This window comes from Myotis yumanensis, unplaced genomic scaffold (genome assembly GCF_028538775.1).
Source record: "Myotis yumanensis isolate MYYU_CA2020_CCGP unplaced genomic scaffold, mMyoYum1.0.hap1 SCAF_5, whole genome shotgun sequence".
NCBI lineage: Eukaryota > Metazoa > Chordata > Mammalia > Chiroptera > Vespertilionidae > Myotis > Myotis yumanensis.
In genome coordinates this window covers 103,410,654-103,430,909 of record NW_027223756.1, presented here as the reverse complement: position 1 = coordinate 103,430,909, position 20,256 = coordinate 103,410,654, and the positions used below count along the sequence as shown (strand labels likewise).

General features: G+C 44.8%; 1 protein-coding gene and 1 non-coding gene across 6 annotated transcripts in view; both read right to left on the bottom strand.

Annotated features, from left to right (window-relative positions):
* Positions 1–20,256, bottom strand: part of AP1AR (adaptor related protein complex 1 associated regulatory protein) — a 29,725-nt gene that overhangs the window by 7,616 nt on the left and 1,853 nt on the right. Inside the window, exons 1-9 of one of the 5 annotated variants that reach the window (XM_070416816.1) lie at positions 14,848–15,172; positions 13,543–13,591; positions 11,936–11,962; positions 9,221–9,246; positions 6,656–6,752; positions 5,588–5,686; positions 3,685–3,743; positions 2,851–2,924; positions 2,039–2,167 (exon numbers count right to left, since the gene is read on the bottom strand). In XM_070416816.1, coding sequence (XP_070272917.1) covers positions 2,039–2,167; positions 2,851–2,924; positions 3,685–3,743; positions 5,588–5,686; positions 6,656–6,752; positions 9,221–9,246; positions 11,936–11,962; positions 13,543–13,591; positions 14,848–15,047 — 760 coding nt within the window. In that variant the 5' untranslated portion in view covers positions 15,048–15,172. Of the gene's footprint in view, positions 1–2,038; positions 2,168–2,850; positions 2,925–3,684; positions 3,744–5,587; positions 5,687–6,655; positions 6,753–9,220; positions 9,247–11,935; positions 11,963–13,542; positions 13,592–14,847; positions 15,174–20,256 lie in introns of those variants that run through there. The other 4 variants (XM_070416817.1, XM_070416818.1, XM_070416819.1 and 1 more) reach the window with 4 other exon arrangements.
* On the bottom strand, positions 19,118–19,243 carry LOC139011945 (small nucleolar RNA SNORA11). Its single transcript, XR_011471748.1, has one exon. It is a non-coding gene; the product is annotated as a small nucleolar RNA SNORA11 (small nucleolar RNA).

Below are 20,256 nucleotides of genomic sequence, written 5' to 3'. Positions count from 1 at the left end.
CATCCAAATAGGAAAAGAAGAAGTAGAACTGTCTGTATTCACAGATGACATGATATTGTACATAGAAAACCCTAAAGATTCCATCAAAAAACTACTAGATTTAATAAATAAATTTGGCAGAGTAGCAGGATATAAAATTAACACCCCAAAATCTATGGCGTTTGTATACACCGATAATGGACTCACAGAAAAAGAAACTTAAAAAACAAACAAACAAAAAACCCATTTACCATTGCAACAAAAACATTAAGATACCTAGGAATAAACTTAACTAAGAAGGTAAAAGACCTGTATTCAGAAAATTACAGGACGCTGAAAAAAGAGATAGAGGAAGACATAAACAAATGGAAGAATATACCGTCTTCATGGATTGGTAGAATCAACATCATTAAAATGTCCATACTACCCAAAGCAATCTATAGATTCAATGTAATCCCCATTAAATACCAACAGCATTATTTCACAGACCTAGAACAAACTCTCCAAAATTTTATATGGAATAAAAAAAGATCCCGAATAGCCGCAGCAATCCTGAGAAAGAACAAAGTTGGGGGAATCACAATATCAGATATCAAGCTATATTACAAAGCCATTGTTCTCAAAACTGCCTGGTACTGGAACAAGAATAGACATATAGACCAATGGAACAAAACAGAGAACCCAGAAATCGACCCAAGCCATTATGCTCAATTAATATTTAACAGAGGAGGCAAGAGCATATGATGGAGTCAAGACAATCTCTTCAATAAATGGTGTTGGGAAAATTGGACAAAAAACTGAAAGTAAACCATACACAAAAATAAACTCAAAATGGATAAAGGACTTAAACATAAGATGGGACACCATAAAAATCTTAGAAGAAACCATAGGCAGCAAATATCAGACATATGTTGTAGCAGTATCTTTACCGATACGTCTCCTAGGACAATGGAAACTAAGAAAAAAATACACAAATGGGACTACATCAAAATAAAAAGCTTCTGCACAGCAAAAGAAACCATCAACAAAACAACAAGAGAGCCCACTGTATGGGAGAACATATTTGCCAATAATACATCCGATAAGAGTTTAATCTCCAAAATTTAACAAAAGGAAGATATACAATCCAATCAAAATATGGGCAAAGGACCTAAATAGACACTTCAACAGTGGACATACAAAAGGTCAAGAGACCCATGAAAATATGCTCAAAATCACTAATCATCCAAGAGATGCAAATCAAAATGACAATGAGGTACCATCTCACACCTGTCAGAATGGCTATCATCAACAAACGACAAGTGCTGGCGAGGTTGCGGAGAAAAAGGAACCCTCTTGCACTGCTGGTGGGAATGCAGACTGGTGCAGCCATGTAGAAAACAGTATGGAGTTTCCTCAAAAAATTAAATATGGAACTGCCATTTGACCCAGTAATCCCACTTCTAGGAATATATCCCAAGAAATCAGAAACACCAATCAAAAAGGATATATGCACCCCTATGTTCATAGCAGCATAATTTATAATAGCTAAGATCTGGAAACAGCCCAAATGCCCATTAGCAGATGAGTGGGTTAAAAAACTATGGTACATCTACACAATGGAATACTATGCTGCGGTAAAAAAGAAGGGATTCTTACCATTTGCAACAGCATGAATGGACCTGGAGAGCATTATGCTAAGCAAAATAAGCCAGTCGAAGAAAGATAAATATCACATGATCTCACTCCTTTGTGGAATATAAAGAACAACATAAAATGATGAACTAAAATAGATCCAGAGACACAGAAGCAACCATCAAGCCAGGGAGGGAAGGCAGTACATTATCACTAAAGGACTTGCATGCATGCATATAAGCATAACCAAAGGACACAGACAGTAAGGGGCGGGGACACGTGCTGGGAGGGGAAGCAGCTGGGAGAGTTCAATCGGGGAAAAAGGAGACAGGTAATACTTCCAACAAAAAATAATTTAAATTAAAAGGAAAAGTAAAACAGCAAGTTGATTTCTATAAATTAACAGAGTAAACTGCACGTCAGGTGAACGGTGAGTGTCAGATACCTTCCTCATCTTCCCACTCCAGATCCAAGGACGTGCTGTCGTCATTTCCACTCGTTGATTTGGTTTTGGTCACTAAGTCACAACTGCTTTCTGTATTTGGTGTCAAAACGGTGGCATCTGACGAGAGTCCTGGAATACACACCAAATATGATTAAATGTGATCGGTCGTCTGTACTCGGTACCACAACCACTTACTCTGCAGGAATCTCTCTCCCCAAACACTTCTATGGCTTTTATTGTCACAGAAACAAGGACAAACCATTACATCTGTAAGCTTGTTTAGAATAACATACAGCGCCCCCCCCCCCCCCATTTCTTTTTGTGTTTCCGCCATTGAGCAGCACAGCAAACATACAAATGTAAGTAATTATAAACTTTTCAAATATAATGAAGTCTACATATTATTCATAATAATCCATTACAAAGGGGGACAAAGTGAAAAAGACGGTCTGTATTTAAGAGGGACACTCCCATGCTGCCATTCCTGGGAGTGTCCCCCTGCACCATGGAGAGCAGCCTTTCCCTCAGGAACCCTCTGAGTTACAGCTCCCACCTCTCCTTTCTCTTTCTGGGGGAGGCTGGGGTCAGAGTAGAACTACAACATGAGGCCCTGACTCCCCACAGAAATCTGCAGAAAGGGCCCGAGACTGCTCTCTCCACCTTCTGTTGTGTATTAAGGACTCTCACTGACCATCTGGGCAACAGGAACCAAAGGCGGGAGTTCCCCGAAACAGAGCCGGGACCCCCAACTATCACCTGCCCGATGCGCTAAAGGAGACGTGAAACGTACACAGAATGCTTTAAAGACTTACTACTACTTCGAAACACTTCATACTGTGACTTCATGTTTCGCAAACAAGATTCGAAGTCGTCTTCTGGTCCTGAGCTGTAACAAAGTGAAACAACTGTTGTCTATATGCATAGCAGATGGAACATCATGCATGTTTAAATTAATGATGACGTTTTGGCTTGGTGAACTGTCCCACACACACTCATAATTACTGCACCATTAGAATAACAATGACAACAGGGCTTAATTTTCTTTTTTTTTTTTTTTTTTTTTTTTTTAGTTGTTGTCATTTTTTTTTTATTTGACAGTCTTAGGGAAAAGAGATCAGTGCTCCTGACTAGTCAGTTATTGCAGCCGGAGGCCCCACACCTGATTAAACGCGCCTCTTTCTCCAAGTCCGGGTTCAAGCTCAGGGCTTAATTTTCTTAATGTCAGCAATAAATGGAAACTAAGATTTTGGCTAATTCCGGTGTAACATCCCCAGAGCTCAGCCATAACTCCCACTTCACAATGTGTAATAATGCAGCGTGGGAAAGGAGCAGGAAACACTCTCCCAAAATGACCAGATTGTAAGAGCAGCGGGGCTGAGGGGCGACACAAACAACAGGCATACATGGCTCATCCCAAGGCATTCGCTGTGTTGTGGCATCGTTTCTATATAGAAGACGTGGCCACTCTTGAAACTGGCAGAGAATCCATTTAGAGAAACGATCACTTTTCAGCATAAAGCAATGTTTGGCATTCTTGCAAGAGCGTGCCTTTGACAAGCACTGATCTCTGGGGGTGGGCAGGTGAGGATGTCCACCGACACGCAGCGACACTAACACTTTCCACCCGAGCAGCGCGCTGGCCGTACCTGGGGCACTCGGCTCCGCTGGCAGGGCGGCATCCGGGAACGGCGCCCGGCCTCTCCTGCTTGGAAACACGAAGCGGAACAAAGTCACTGCCGCACAAGCAGAGCGTTAAGACCAGTCATGCGATGCCAAGATGCGCTTTTTTGTAGTTTGTAAAAGAAAACACAAAAACTTAGCAAGTTATTCTACTGAAGTCTTTCCCCTTAAACTCACCACTGTTACGTCTACATTCTCGTATTTATGGTTAGAATGTCACTCAATTTATTTATCAGTGTCTAATCCTTAAGTGGTCAGAATATTCAGCGTTTTAAAAAAATAACTTTAAAAAGATACATCCTTAACAGCCTTCCACGCCTGAGGACTTCTCGTACTGGGAGGGCCGAGGGGAGGGCGGGCCAGTGCGGACAGCGCAGGAAGCTCCGTATGGGGGAAGCAGCGTGGCCCGAGCAGACCTGGCAGGTTGTGCTGACAGTGACCAGCGGTGTGACCCTGGCACGTCCCTGACTCCTGTTTGTTCATCTGTAAGTGACAGAGGCTGTGACACCCCAGCAAACCCCCAGGGCTGCCTCGAAGACCAGATGCGCCCTCAGTACCCGTGCCTTCCTGTGTGGGTGTGTGCTGTGTGGCTGTGGAGTCTGTGATGCACACGCAATGCTTTCTGTCTTTAAAAGGCGAGCAGATAAGAATCACAGTAAAAAGAGTTGCCTACATTACAACCAGAAAAATACTTTTATTTCTTAGTAGAGGTGAGTTCATTTTTGAACTTCCCCACTATTTAGAAATTCCTAAAAAAAAAGACATTCCCGTGTGATCTAATTATTTATTCTGCTGAAACACACGTGTGCGAGTGAGAAAAAAGACACAGGTCACACAGAAACCCCACAGCCTGTGACGGGCACGACGCTTCGGCTTCTGAGTTATAGTCATTGTTTGTGACGTGACCTCTGCACAGGTCGTGAGCAGGCAGAGCGCGCTCATCTCGGCAAAGCATGTGGGAGACACTGAGTCTGCTGTGCTGACCTCGGGCTCGGCGTCCATTAGCTGTAGAATCCCAGCCGGTACCTCACCTCTGTCCCTCCGCTTCCTCAGCTATAAAATGGGGCTCAACACATAACAACACCTAACACCTAATGACCTCACACCCCGGATTGTCGTGAGGACTGAACAGGTAAGACTTGTGAACCATTGAGGACAGTTCCGGACACTCAGCCAGGCTCCGCAAAGGTTGCTGTCAGAGCTCCAGGCATTATAATGCCGTACACCAAGCATGTCAAACTCACAGCCCGTGGGCTGCATGCCTCGTTTATTTGGCCCGTGTTAGCCTTTGAGTTTGACATGCTTGCCAAACACCACGAGCACTGGTAAGGTATGGCGAATCTCTTGCCTTCTCTAATAACATGCCAGAGATTTCTCAAGGCTCAAACTCCCATCTCCCAAAGACACAGAATGAGGATGAGAAATATACAACATCCCGGGGGGAAAACTGCCCAGCTTACCTGACTAGGAAGGATAGGAAATTCTAGCAACTCAAGGCCTTGTTTATAAAAAAAACAACAAAAAAATGACAAAATTAAACTTAAAAAGGCTAGTTTTGCCCTGTTTCTGTCAAGGGTATATGTATTTTTTCCAACAGAATACTGGATTTCAGAAAACTGAAGCTGATCTTAGGGATAAACAAGAGCTAGCGCCTGCTACCCTAAGGCAAGCAGCACTCAGCATCAAGCGTATAATTGGATGTCATTTCTACCTGTTCAAGCTCAACTGGTTTGCCTTAAATCCCTAGAAATCCAGGCAGGAAGACATTTGTGACGCAGAAGCCCCTGACTGTCGGGGACAGAAGAGCTCGGCCACGGCCGGTCAGAGAGAAGCAGGAGAAGAGCCGCCCTAACGCGGAGGGTCCCTCACCTCCAAGAGCTTTCGCTGCTTTGCTGCCCTGGCTGCTTCGCGCTGGGCAGCGTACACAGCCTCCTCTTCTAGTCTTAACTTCTCTTCTTGTAAGGCTAACTGTGCATGAACAAAACATAAGGATTAACAGAATCAGAACCTGTCTAACTGCTCTCAAAACAAAATGCTTCCACTCATAAAATAAAAATAAATTAAAACATCGATCCCTTCAAAGCATGGCAGAACTCAAATTTTTGTGATTTCTCATTTCAATTTCTCTTTTTATAAAATAACCCAAAGGACGTCAATCGTATTACAGAATTCTCCAGGAGCTGAAATTGTGCAGGAGCAGCATGTGATCTGCATAAACACAGAAGTGCTTCTTCCTCAGAATCCTCACCACCAGTTCCCTGCCTATTGGCCCTGACGGTGTAAGGGTCTGGCCCGAGGCCAGTCCTCTCGCCCGGAGCTCTGCCCCCCAACCCCTTCCTGACGATCACACCCCAGTGCCCTCACCTACGTCCCGCCATTCCCAATAGCAACTCACTGCCCTAGTGATAACCCACTGCATTTCAAATAAAGCTTAAGCATCAAATTGCAACACAATTTTTTTCTTTAAAGCTAATATTATCTATTATAGATTACCTATTGTAATTACAGGCCATTCTGTGAATACATTAAAATAAATACAACATTTATGACTATTAGAAGCAGTTGGTTCATTAAGAACAAATAAATCTGAGACAAACAAAAAGACTTTTTAAAAACAACACTTATTGTGAAACAGTAAATTTTAAAAGTTGTTTTTAAACACAAAGGTGCATGTGTCCTGCCGGAGTCCCTTCCTGTGAATCAGGATCTGATCTTTAGGGGCATGTGTTCTCTTCGTATTTGGCTGCTGATAAATTAACCAAACTGAAATAAATTATAATAGGCTGAAATAATTTTTAACTTTTAAATAATTTCACTTGTATATATCTGAAGATAGGTCCAAGGATTTCGTATGCAATATATTAGTCAATGACAACTTGCCCCTATTAAAAGACCCTTTATAGTAACATATATAAAAGCAATATAAAAGCTACTTACCTCTTTTTGAATTTTCATATCAAGATCTTTCTGTTTCTCAGCAATAGAATCATAATGCCTCTCTCTTAGGTCGACGATTTCTTCCTCAGTAAGAGGCCTATACAGAAAAATGAGGGAGAAAAAGAAAGAAAACTTCTGATGACTCCGAGTCCAAATAAAACACACACAAACAGAAATTCTGAATTGACTACCAAAGTGTATTAACACAATTTGAGGTTGTCACTTGTGTTAAAGAGCACACGTCCTAGCACAGGCTATGTGGGGTGGAAAGATGGCACCGGATCCGGGTTCTGAACTGCAACCACCTGTGAAGAAATGTGACCCCCATGGCCTTCACTCTGGCTCTGCTCCAGCCCTCCCCCTCCCCACGTGCCTCACACAGCACCCGAGCTGCTGTCTGATCAGGTCCTGGCCAAGGTCACTCCCGGCCAGTGCAGGCACCACGCAGGCAGCCCTCCCCCTCCCCACATGCCTCACACGGCACCCGAGCTGCTGTCTGATCAGGTCCTGGCCAAGGTCACTCCCGGCCAGTGCAGGCACCACGCAGGCAGCCCTCCCCCTCCCCATGTGCCTCACACAGCACCCCGTGCTGCTGTCTGGTCAGGTCCTGGCCAAGGTCACTCCGGGCCAGTGCAGGCACCACGCGGGCCTGAGCCGCTTTCTCACCAGCACTGCCCACCTGCACCGCCATGCCTCCCTCCCCAGCCTCCCCCCACCGCCTCCCGCTCTCACTGCTCTCACCGAGGCTGAGAGCGGAACAGAAAGTCCAGCACACCTGACCCTCGCCCTGTCGAGCCTCACTTACACATGGTCACTGCCTCCCATCCACCCTGGCCGTGAGCATCTCCGCACAATCCCTGCGCTCCTTATCCAAACACCTTCCTCTTCAGTCACCCTCACTGGACTCTGGGAAACAAGGGGCATCGGCCACCACGCCCTTCCCGTCCTGCCGCTCTCCCCCCATCCCCCCACCTGCATCTCCGCCTCGCAGGCCCACGGCCCTCACTCCGCCCATCACCTCAGCCTGCTGCCTGCTTCCACCTCTGCCATGTGAGGGAGAGAGGAAAGAAGGAGAACCCTTCCTCTCACCCAGATCCATCGCTAGCTCCTCCTCCTCTTCCTCCTCCTCCTCCTCCTCCATTTCAGCCCAAATCCCAGAGTAAACGTACAGTCAGGACAGCAGCCAGCACTCAGCATGGCAGGTGCTCTCCGCCCATGAACTAGGGTTCATCCTCACAGCACCCCCTGCGGCAGATGCAGAGATCACACGTCGGAGGGAAGCAGGTGGACCACCTTCCCATCAGTCACTGGGTCTCCCCTGCTCCCATCTCTAATCAGGCCAGCAAAGGAGACCCACGGCTGGTCCCTCGGCTCCTGCGTGTGCTGGCGTCCCTGCCTTCCCTCAGCCCACCTGTCTCTACTCCGCCCAGGGCTGCCCGCGCCCTGGGCCTCCTGGTCACCCATCGGGGCTGCCTTCGGACTCCTCTCATGTCCATTACTCAGCCCACCCTCCCCGTCCCCCACCTCTGGCAGGTGATGCCAAGACCTAACACGGTCTCAGCCAGCCCGACAGGTGACCTCTCTCACTTCTTTTCCTCTGCCAGGGCATGTGTGTTTGTCTGTTTTGAGGTCTAACTTATAGAAAATAAAATACAAATTTTAAGTGTTCAGTGGTTTGTTGTGACAACGGTGTACACTCTTAGCTGCCAACACCAGGAACAGACCTTCCCACACCACCAGGTTGCTCACGCCTCTTCCCAGTCAATTCTCATGACTGCCCTTCAGTCTCTCCCCCTGGAAGGCTCTCCCCTGGGGACAGCCACCACGAGTCACCCTCCAGGACCAGCCCAGGTGCGCCTCCTACGGACGTCTCCCGGACGCACCTCCCTCCCACACGGTGGACAGAGGCCTCTCCTTCAGGCCTCCTCGAACGCTCTACAACTGCTAGTTACAGCTTTTCCTGCCTCGTACTCAAAGCAGCCTTCTTCCCTGTGACGTAGAGGACACGTGTGACTCTTCAATCCGGCCCCTAGCACAGTGACCGGCCACAGGACAGTGCTTAATAAGCGTTAGCTAGCCTACACAAGGTAGAGAAATACACATTCAAATATGAAACACATTTAAATATTCTCTTGCTGTTAGGAACTCTCAATTTCAAGTTCAAGACAGATGGCTCTTTTTCAAGTACTTAGCTCAAGTAATTTTAAAATAAATTAGAGTATTGAGGTTCTAGTTACTATGGAGTGATATTTAAAAATCTGTAATTAGTAAAAGAAGCTTTAGAACATCATAAATAAAAGGATAAAGTTTAAAAAATTAGAGAAAATGTAAATGGTTTTTAAAAAACAAACACCTAACAACTTAGGTTCACAGGAAAGCGCCCAGCACTCATGTGCGTTGCACGGTTTCATGTCCACGGCCATCCTTCGCGATGGGCGTGCTGTGCCTGAATCTTGTAGAAAAGCCGGGTCTGAGAGGGAAGCAGTTCAGAGCAAACAGGTGACAGCCCGGCCCTCGGAGCTTCTGCAGCACAAACCCAAGTTCCCGAGAAAAACACACCCTTACCTGTGACTGCTTCCTGGGCTTTCCCCCTGTACAGAAAATTAATTACACAATTAAAATGCTTCATTAGCATAATTCTATTTCAGACAAGCCAATAAAATCTTTATTTAATCAAAGTATTCCACTTATCTTTTTTATCATAGTGAACAAGTTTAATTATTTAAAAGCTTTAAAATTTTACTATTTTACGAAGGCAAAATTTAGTTTAATACCTAGCTTAATTATATAACAACAAATTGCTGGATACTTCTTAAATTTTCTAACAAATGTTTGCTCTACACCGTGTCAGGCTCGGACCAGACACACTTTATGCCTTCATCCCTCTCGGACTCTGGGTGTCAGCTCACCTCCCAGGTCACATGCACCAGAACCAGCTGGCCCCGGACCTGCCAGCTCTCGCGGAGCAGCCAACACGGGCGCGCGCGTGCGCATCTGGGGAGGCAGGGTACACGGGGTTCCCCCTCTGGTTTCAGCTCGCAGGCTGTGTTCCTTTTACAGCCTATTTCAGGCCATGGTGTTCACATGTCTGTGTTTTATGGGTGATTTCACTGTGTAAAGGGCCCGTGCACAGTGTGAAGTGCTGTGACACTGCCTCTCCAGGGTTAATGGCTGTGAGTTCGAGTCAATGAGCCAATAATATATATTAAAACGAGGTGTCACAGAGACATCAACAAGGCTATACACTGACTAACAGATGAACATGTGGGAGAAGCCTGGGCGCCTAATTCTGTTATCTCCCCCAGGAGGGGTGCTCTGGTTCAGCTCATTCTCACAGAATGAGAACCCACTGTCTCCATTTCCCTCCACAGAATATGAAATTACCTACAGCTTTTTTTTCCCCTCCAAAGGAAACCCTAATTTCAAGACTGATTTGGGCTCGTGTGTCTGTCTCATATAGTTAAGCTATTCACATCTGACAGTTACAATACATGGCTAAGGAAGAGCAGAGATAAAACTCTACATGGCCCAAACGAATTTGGGAAATAGCACTGCGAAACAGTTCCACCAAACCAAACACAAAATGTGATGCGAGAGAGAAAAGGCTGGTTAGCAAAAAGAAAAGCAGCCAAGCACAAAGCACTTTAGGCAAACACACGGGACCACACATTCTTTTAAAGAGCCGTGTGGCCCTGGCCGGGTGGCTCCGTGGCTGCTGTCATCGGGTCCTGATGCGCCAAGGCTGCAGGCTCAATCCCCGGTCAGGGCGAGAAGAATCACCCAGTGGATGCATCAATAAATGGAACAATAGGTATCTCCCCCCCTCCTTTCTCTCTTAGAAAGAAACATTTTAAAATCAGTGATGCTGGATGAATTGTACTGAAGGCTGAAGGAACTCTTACATTTAACATCTGTCAGAACTTTAAAAGTATTAGGTTAGATGTTGGCCTTCACTGTGTTTAAAAAACCCAACAAACATGGAGATGAAAGTGATCTTTGAAAAGGAAAAAAAACTAGGTTCTATGAAACATTCAACTCTCAGGGAGAAATTTTACTGGGAAAACAGAAGGTAAGTTTCTAAATGTGCTCTATCCTACGATAATAATATGCATTGCTACTTATAAACAGGACTTAGACCCAGATTGCTCTGGGAAATGCCGAGCTGAACAGACGTAAGTAACCTCTTTCCTAACAGCTCTCCTCAGGAGCCTCAACAACCAACATGCTCTCCGAGACCGCACTCCGCACATGCGGGAAAGGCCGGGCCGAGGAATAACCTAAATGTGGTTCGACACATTTTCCCCTTTTCTTAGAAAACAAAACGGCAGCAGGTCAGAGCCTGCAGGCTCTTCTAGCCTCACTCATTTCAGAGACGTGGGGTGGGGGCCCATGGCAGGGCAAGTAATGGGCACCAACTCCCACAGTTCGTTTCGGGAGGATGAACATCAGCAAATTAAAGCTCTTCTCACTGCACCGGCACGCAGGACACAGACACCCATCCCACTAGCCCTAAATGCACTTTAGAAAATAGTGTAACGTTTTTGTACTGGGACTGCACCTTCAAAGTGACTTGAGTTTTAGATGAGATGAAATGCCAAACGTCAACCAAAAGTAACTGCTAGAAATGATAACAGCAAAAGTCAGAAACTCCTTGTAGAATGCACATGTATAAATTCCACCCTCAGAAATTCATGGGAACTATGGTTAAAGAATGCGTCTACCCTGGATTTGTGAGGAATTTTATCTACCTAATGGCAAGAGGTTGGAAATATCCCTTTTTAAAGTTCCTTGAGTTCTGAAGAATGCTTTTAAAACATGTGTCATATAGCTGATATTATAATGGGCATAACTGACATACAGAACTATATAAAAATTAAATTATATATAGTATTACATATGTTCTAGAGTAGGATAAATTAGTGAAAGATGAAAATAAATAACTAAACAGTAAAAATAAAAATTCTAATTTAAAAGTAAATGACATAAATGCTATTTAAAAATGAATTAATTGCCCGACCAATGTGGCTCAGTGGTTGAACAAAGAGGTCACTGGTTTGATTCCCAGTCAAGGCACATGCCCGGGTTGTGGGCTCGATCCCCAGGAGGGGGCGTGCAGGAGATAGCTCTCTCTCTACCTTTTCCTTCCTCTCTCTCTCAAATCAATAAAAACATATTTTTAAAACTTACATTAAAATGAGAAAAAAAAAACATGAACTGTTAGAACTAATTAGATGACCAATGAGATCGATATGGACTTTGCACTATTAAGGAAATACTTACTTCGTCACTTTCTACTAGATTCTCAAACTGAAAGGACAAGAAAGCAAATGTTAGGAGAGATATCTCTCTAAAATACATACACCACAAATAATGATGTCACATTTTCACCTAAAAAGTAATGTAAGGTATTTAATTTCTTTGTACACATCAGTTCATCTGATATATATTGAAGTCCTACAAGATAGCCAAAACTAGCTATCTTTTTCATTTATGACTACATAAAAAAAAAAAAGGAGACTCACAGCAAGTTTCTACATAAATAAGAAACTGATAAGCAAAACTTTCATCTGAATTGAACATTTCATAAACCCACACAGGTAGAATTTCCACTTGAATTCAGATTAACTTAATGTTATCAGAAGGAAAATTACTCAAAAAACAGGAACTGAAAAGATACCCAAACAAGAATTTCTCTTATAATGTTTATATTTATTCATCTATTCATTCATGTATTTGCTGAAAATTTACTACATGCGAGTCACAGCTCCCAATACTCTTTCTAGAGATAGGAATGACCATGTCAAATTACCTAATGAAAGTAATTACTATTAAAATAATTGTATTTTAAGTATAAATAATTGATAACCACTTGAAAGAATAAAGATTTTTTTGCTAAAGATCAAGAAAACAATGAAAAGCCCAGCTGGCGTGGCTCAGTGGTTGAGCATCGACCTATGAACCAGATCACAGTTCGATTCCCAGTCAGGGCACATGCCTGGGTTTCGGGCTCAATCCCCAGTGTGGGGTGAGCAGGAGGAGCCCATCAAAGATTCTGTCTCATCATTGATGCTTCTCTCTCTCTCTGTCTCTCTCCCTCTACCTTCCTCTCTGAAATCCATAAAAATATATTAATAATTAAAAAAAAAACATGAAAGGTTCAGAAAATTCAGGACTATAAAGGGATTACTTAAAACAGTTTAAAATGATGATCTTAAACTTGTTTTTTGTATTGGTTTGTGACTTTTTAAAAACTAATTTCTGGTTTATATGCTTCCTTATTTAATAAAGAAGACAGTCAAGTACAGTGCTCAAGCTTTGGAGCCAGGCAGGTGGGACTGGAATTTAAATTCTGCCACTTACAGGCTGTGTATGGGAGCCCACTGTCTTCACTGCCTAAGCCTCCAATTCCCAACCATAAAACGGGATGACTGGCACAAGCTAACTACGATCGTACTAAGAGTTAGGAACGACACTCATCAATCGCGCGGTGGAGTAGCTGGTACACAGGAGGGCTGAGTCCATGGTAGATTCCACTACTACGTTTTACATACCAAGACAAAGGGACTCAGGGAGTCTATGTGGAGCTGCTGAAAATGAACGCACTCTAATTCCAGGGCCCTCTGCACAGGGCTGGCCCGCACCTGCTGGCAGCCACCGCCTGACTGACAGAGGGCACCTGGCCTTGCGCTGTGGGTGGAACAGTAACTACTTTTTGAGTAGAAATGGATCTGCTGCCCACAATCCCACAATTCTTTCCTCTTCACCAGCATCAATAACACTGAAATATACAGTCCGCACTAAATTTAGGTCCTGATCTTTCCCCCTTAATTAAAAAAAACACCCTCCTGAAGGTACTTGTATCCAATCAAATTATTCGTTCTACTTACCTCTATCGTTAAATGCTCGCCTCTTGAGCATGTTCTAAAATATTTGGATCTGGGAAGAAAAACAGAAAAACAACTTTAAAATCAAATTTAATCCTAAAACTCAATTAATATGATGGGGTAAAAACATTTTCTCAAGAGCACTTTAAATTCTTTAACATAGAGTACCTTATATTTATAAAAACGAACTACCAAATTTACCTAAAAATATAAATAGCCCAGATTTTAAAACTTCGTTATGAGTTTAAGGGTTTAGTCAACCAGTATTTTTCTCTTGGTACTAATATTTACTAAACTTGTAATAATTACTTTATATTTACTAAACAGAATACAAGCAAATTTAAAAATGTATCGCATTATTTTTACTGTATTAAGAAAAACACCTCGTTAAAATACTGATATAGTAAGTAATATATTTTCCTAATTTTGTTAAACATTAGAAAAACAACAAAAACCTAGAAGGATGTGTGCCAACGTGCTGCCTGGCCATCCCTGGATGGTGGGGTCATGTGTCTACAGGAAGCGAGGTGCTTCCGGTTCCCCCCAAGCTCACACAAATGAAAATATAGCCACACATGCACACAGCAACCACATCCTTGGTTACGTTAATTTTTCCAACTAGGGCCAAATAATGACTTTAATTTTAACCTTTCTCTTCACAGGGTATCCATGTATCAAATCACCATGATGTACACTTTAAGTCTTACAATTCCTCAGTTATCACCCAATGAAGCTGACATTTTATAAAAGGAATCATTCTGTTCTGCTATTAGCAAAACAAACATCTTTGTTTTATCTGCTCCCCAGACACAGCCACACTGTAACCACTTAGCTTGAGTACAGGACAAGCCACTCAAGTCCTTTCCTCAGGGAGGAGCCGAGATTGACTTTCACTCAATGTGGTTTCTGTTACAGCTGCTAAAACTGATGCAGGAAAGCACTCCGCCCCTCCACCCCACCCCGCGAGTGCGATGTGCCGCTGAGTTGGATGCCTAGGGACCTGTGAATGGTGCTGTCCAATGTCCAGCTCACCGCCCTGCGCAGCCTGTGGCTCTTGCGTGAGCCCCTCCACCTCCTGTTTGGGCTCCTCTTCTCCTGCTGCCTCTGTTCCCAGCATCGTTGTCTTTTCCAAAGCCCCCGCCTCCTCACGAGGTGTCTGGAGTAGGACAGCGTCCGTGTGTCACCTGCCCCAGCTGTGCTCAAGCTGACTCGCCTTTTCGAGCTCCAGGGCCTCCTCGGAGCCCCCCTCCAGCCCCAGGTTAAACGAACCAGCTTCCCCATCAGCCTCTCCACCGTCTGACCTCCCACCTCGGTCTCGGCCTCGGTCGCTGTGGCCCGTCTGGGCTCCCGGTGACCTTTCCTGATTGTCCCCCGGCTGTCCTTCCGGCCTCGGCCCCTCCTGACTCGCTGGCTGCTGCCTGCACTCGCCCTGAGGACTGAGCCGAGGTCAGCGAGAGCCTCGTGTCTCCGTCGTCTGCGCTGAAGCTGTGCGTTCCTCCTGCCGTCATGACTCCCGTCTTCCTGTTGGTCAGAGGCGTCCTGCTTGGCCACTTTCCCCTTCACTTTCAGAAGCTGTTTCGCATCGTGGCTCCTTCGGCCTCAGATGGTGTCGCCTGCAGAGCTTCAGTGACTCTCTCTCCTGCCTGAGGGCTCCTCCTGGGTGGAGAGCACCCTGCATGTACATTCAGCTACATTAAATATGAGGAGAGCTGAGCTGATGAAACAAACAAGATGGCAGCGTAGGTAAAGGCCGGCACCCACCGCATCCCTGAACCATCCTTCAGAACGCCTGAGAGCTGGCTGAATAGAAGTCGTACAGCTAGAGAAGTAAAGAAGAAGGCACACTGAGACTGGCAGGAGGGACAGAGGGGAGGACGGCTGGTCTGACACCCACATGTGCCATTTTTATAACCAGGAGGGAGATCGTCTCTGTGGAGGCCACCTGAGCAAGAGTCCCAGTCCCTCACCCCCCGGCCAGGGTTCCAGAGCTGGGAAGAGAAGTTCCCGTAATTTCAGGCTGTAAAAACCAGCAGGGATTGTGGCTGAGTGACACGGAGGCTGCTGGAGACCCAGGCAGTTCCATTTAAAGGGCCAGTGCATGGATTTACTTGGACTCCCAGCAGCTTTGGAGGACCCAGCCATACGAGGAGGAACTGGATTGTCTGGCATCGAGGCAGGAACTCAGGGGCAGCTTTCTCCCAGACAGAGGTGCTCACAGCAGTCACTGTTCCTGTGCTGGGACCTCCCAGGTCACAGAGCTGACTGGCAGAGGCCATATCTGAGTCTCCACCAACTTGGCTCAAACTGTTTGCTCTGCCCTGGTGATTCTGAGATCCCACCCCACCCAATTTGCAGCCTTACCCAAGCTGTTTGCACCAGCTTTTTCATATGAATGGCCTGTCCTGACTCAGGCTTCAGACTTTGCTAAAATCTCTCCAACAAGCTACAGCTGGTGACAGCATGCCCCAAACTTATCAATAAAAGGCCCAAGACCCAGCACTAGTACCAGCCTGCCTTGCTTCACAGTTGGGTCTCACCAGGGCACTGCCAAGCCCAATACAAGTTGCAGCCATCTGCAGATCTCTGTCGCTCCTGCTGGGTGGCCCCAGAGACACTGTACCCGGTGGACAGCTTCAGACCATAGCAGATTACAACTCTACACATCCACAAGGGACACACTGAGGGGCAGACTCAGTGAGCACCAAAGCTCCACTGAAATGAATCCTGCTCCACATGGGTATCTCCTGCACAGCAGCTCTCCCGCTGTTGTAGTAGCTGGTCCTCACAGCCAATTGGCCTGGAGGTCATCTCTTCCCAGTGATGTCAACAGCAATCAAAGCTCAACTACAAGACTATGCACACAGCCCACACACGGGGGCACCTAGAGTGCCCAGCTCAGGTGACTGGGGAGGCTGAGCCACTGGGCCCTACAGGACACCCACTACACAAGGCCACTCTACCAATTCCAGGAGACACAGCGGCTCTACCTAAAACATAGGAACAAATACAGGAAAGCAGCCAAAGGTCAAAATGAAAGAAATGGAAGCAAGTAAACTACTGGATTCAAAACCATGGTTATAGTATTACTCAAGGATCTTCATGAGACTTTCATGGATCTTAGAACGTCAAAGACATGAAAAAGGACCAGTCAGAAATTACGCATACACTAACTAAAATAAATAATAATTTAAAGGTATTCTACAGTAGAGTAGAGGACACCGAGAATCAAATCAACATTTTGGAATATGAGGAAACAATAAACATCCAAGCAGAAGAGCAAAAAGAAAAAAGAATCCAAAAACATGAAAATAGTGTAAGGAGCCTCTGGGACAACTTCAAGTGTACCAAGTGTTATGGGGGTTCCAGAAGGAGAAGAAAGAGAGCAAGATATTAAAACCCATTTGAAGAGTCCCAAACAAGATGAACCCAAAGAGGCCCACACCAAGACACATCATAATTAAAATGCCAAAGGTTAAAGACAAAGGGAGAATCTTAAAAGCAATGAGAAAAAAAAAAAGGCAGTAAGAGAAAAACAGTTAGTTACCTACAAGGAAGTGCCCATATGACTGTGAGCTGATTTCTCAACAGCAACTTTGCAGGCCAGAAGGGACTGGCAAGAAATATTCAAAGTGATGAAAAATAAGGACCTACAACCAAGATTACTCTACCCAGCAAAGCTATCATTTAGAATTGAGGGTCAGATGAAGAGCTTCACAGACAAGAATAAGCTAAAGGAGTTCATCACCACCAAACCAATATTACATGAAATGTTGAAGGGTATTCTTTAAGAGGAAAAAGAACAAGGAAAGGAAGAGGAAAAATATGAACAATAAAATGGCAACAAATACATATTTATCAACCATTGAATCTAAAAATCAAAATAAACAAGAAATCTAATGAACAAAATAAACGGGTGAATAAAACAGAATCAGAGGCATGGAAGCATGGAACAGACTGATGAATCTCAGAGCTTGGGAGTGGGGCAGGAAGAGATTAACCAACGATCTTTCCTAAGGACACATAGGGTGGTGAAGGCCTGAACTGGGAGGAGGGGGACTATGGGGGTGGGGGGGGGGGGAGGGGGACATCTGTAATACTCTCAACAATAAAGATTTTAAAAAATAGTAATAAGTGTATCTTCCGTCTTTCTTAACAGCCTAAAGTCCCCTAAAGTCATCTATGGACATTCCTTTATGCATAACCCTTGTGTCCCCGAGAGCTGTGTCTAAATGAAGCAGACTAAGTTTCTGTGACTGCTCTGCTACTGCGACGTGTGAACACGGACTCCTGCACGTGAAGGATGTCAGAGAGGAGGAAGGCAGCCTCTCAAACTCGGAACGATGTGGCTGTAAGGGCATCTGCAAGAGCTGAATGTGATGCGAATGGATTCGTGCCTCCCACTCATTATCCAGGCAGGCGTCAGGATCATCTTTTATGAAGGATAACATCAGTCTGGTCAAGAACAGACTGAATGCAACAGCATGGCTGGAACTGGAGAGCATTATGCTAAGTGAAATAAGCCAGTCAGAGAAAGATGACTATCACATGACCTCTCTCATTTGTGGACTATAATGAACAACATAAACTGATGAACAAAAACAGATCCAGAGACAGAGAAGCATCGATCAGACCGTCAAACCTCAGAGGGAAGGTAGGAGAGGGTGGGGGTAAGGGGGAGAGATCAACCAAAGGACTTATATGCATGCATATAGGCCTAACCAATGGACATAGACAACGGGGGGAGTGAGGGGGGGTGACGGCATGAGGGGGGGGGGGTAGGGGTAACGTGGGGATAAGGACACATATGTAATAACTTAATCAATAAAAAAATTAAAAAAGAACAGACTGAAAATGCAGGTTGTTGTGCTCTATGTTATTTTGCATAGCTGGTAAATTCTCTTTTACACCAAAATGACTTAAGTAAAATATAACTGAAAGATTCTCACAAATCACACATTAGTGTTGTTCCTTTTCTTCATATTCTCCTATATAGTATGTTAAAATAAAATATGAAAATCTTTCCCTCTATCTTCTGTTTGACATTATAAACAAATGATGAAGAACCACAGTAAACTGTTCCAAAATCTATTAAAAATCAAAAGCTTCCCAAGACTCTTTTCGTCTGAACAAAAGATGGGAAAGGTTACAAATCCGATTCCTGGCAAAAATTATTACAATGAAGATGATGTACAGACGTTTTACAATTAGGATCCAATGCTTGAAAGGAGGTTTAACCATTCAAATCTCAAGGGATGGCCCATCAACAGATTTTCCAGGTAGGTGTGCCCTCAACATAGGAGGTAATAATAAAGTACTAACATTTACTGCTTAACAAGCCCCTCTCTGATGAAGGCAAATTTAGGAAGAAACGATGTTCAGAAACATATTTTATGCTTAGGGAGAGATAAATCTTTCTAAACACGTCAAAGACAGGAAACATCGGTTTAAAAAAGCCACTGCCCTTTAACAGGAGCCTGGCTTCGAGGGAAATAATGAGAGACAGGATCATAGAGGTCTTTTACTTCCTTCTCACTCATCCCTGCAATCTGTGTGCAGCACCTTTTCTCTTATTCCTTCCATCTACAGGGTGTCATGTGACAGGAAGGCCAGAGGGTCCTGCCCCCGTGAGGGGTACCCCACGTTCCTGTTGGATGTGTTGTAAACAGAGGAGCCATTCTCGGGCTCCCTGCTCTGATCACACCCCTTGACCGCCCTCTGCATTTGGAAACTGTTGCCCCCTACACGAACCTTCTAGTTCTTACTTCCCTGGGTTACAGAGAGACATAGCTATGTACTTAAAATACAAAGCGAATAAAAATTGACCATCGTACCCACGAGACTTAAGTATCACAGGGCAGACAGTGGCGAGTTAGCAACTACCACGGTCTGAGAAGGAAAGTTCAAACGAGGGCAGGAAAGTCAGCCCGAGGAGGAGTCCACCAGGCGCCTGAGGGGTGAAAGGAACGCTTCAGGGACATCAAGTACCAAAGGCAAGGGAAGGTGAAGGGCCAAGATACACTTAAGAAACCGCACTCCTTAATTCCGTCAACGAGTACATACATTAAGGTCCTCCAGCGGCAAAGTACAAGATAATGCAGAGAGATAATGGCTCATGGCTCATCTACGGAATAGAGAGCCATGAGCTATTAGACAATATAAACCACATCAAGTCTGCATTACTCCTCTAAGTTTTGGCCCTTACATGTTAGCTAGTTAGACCTAGTGCTGAAAAAGAAAAAAATAAATCAAAACTACCAGGTGGAAAAAGAAAGTGCAAAAATGAGAGGTAAATTTAACCTCACCTGTCTGCATGTTTACTAGCTGCTGCTAAAATAATATTAAAATTGATGTAAAACAGTATGTTAACCAGAAGACTCAAGTAAGGGAACCTGTGCGAACCTACATTTATGGATTAAAGAAACAGATCAATACCAGCATCATGTGACCGTATATTTTTATTGATTGATTTTTAAACGGAGAGGAAAGCATCCATGTGTTGGTCCACTTATGCATTCATCGGTGATTCTTGTCCGTCCTGGACCCGGATGGAAGCACAGCTTTGTGGGGAGGATGCTCCATCGCCAGCTGAGCTCCCAGCCCGGGGGCATCTGACCCTCCAGGTCCCGCCCACAGCTCCTCCGGCCTAGGCGGGGCTGTTGGTCACAGGAGTTCTGCCCAGAGCAGAAAGCACAGACCCAACTGCTCAGTTTGCACACA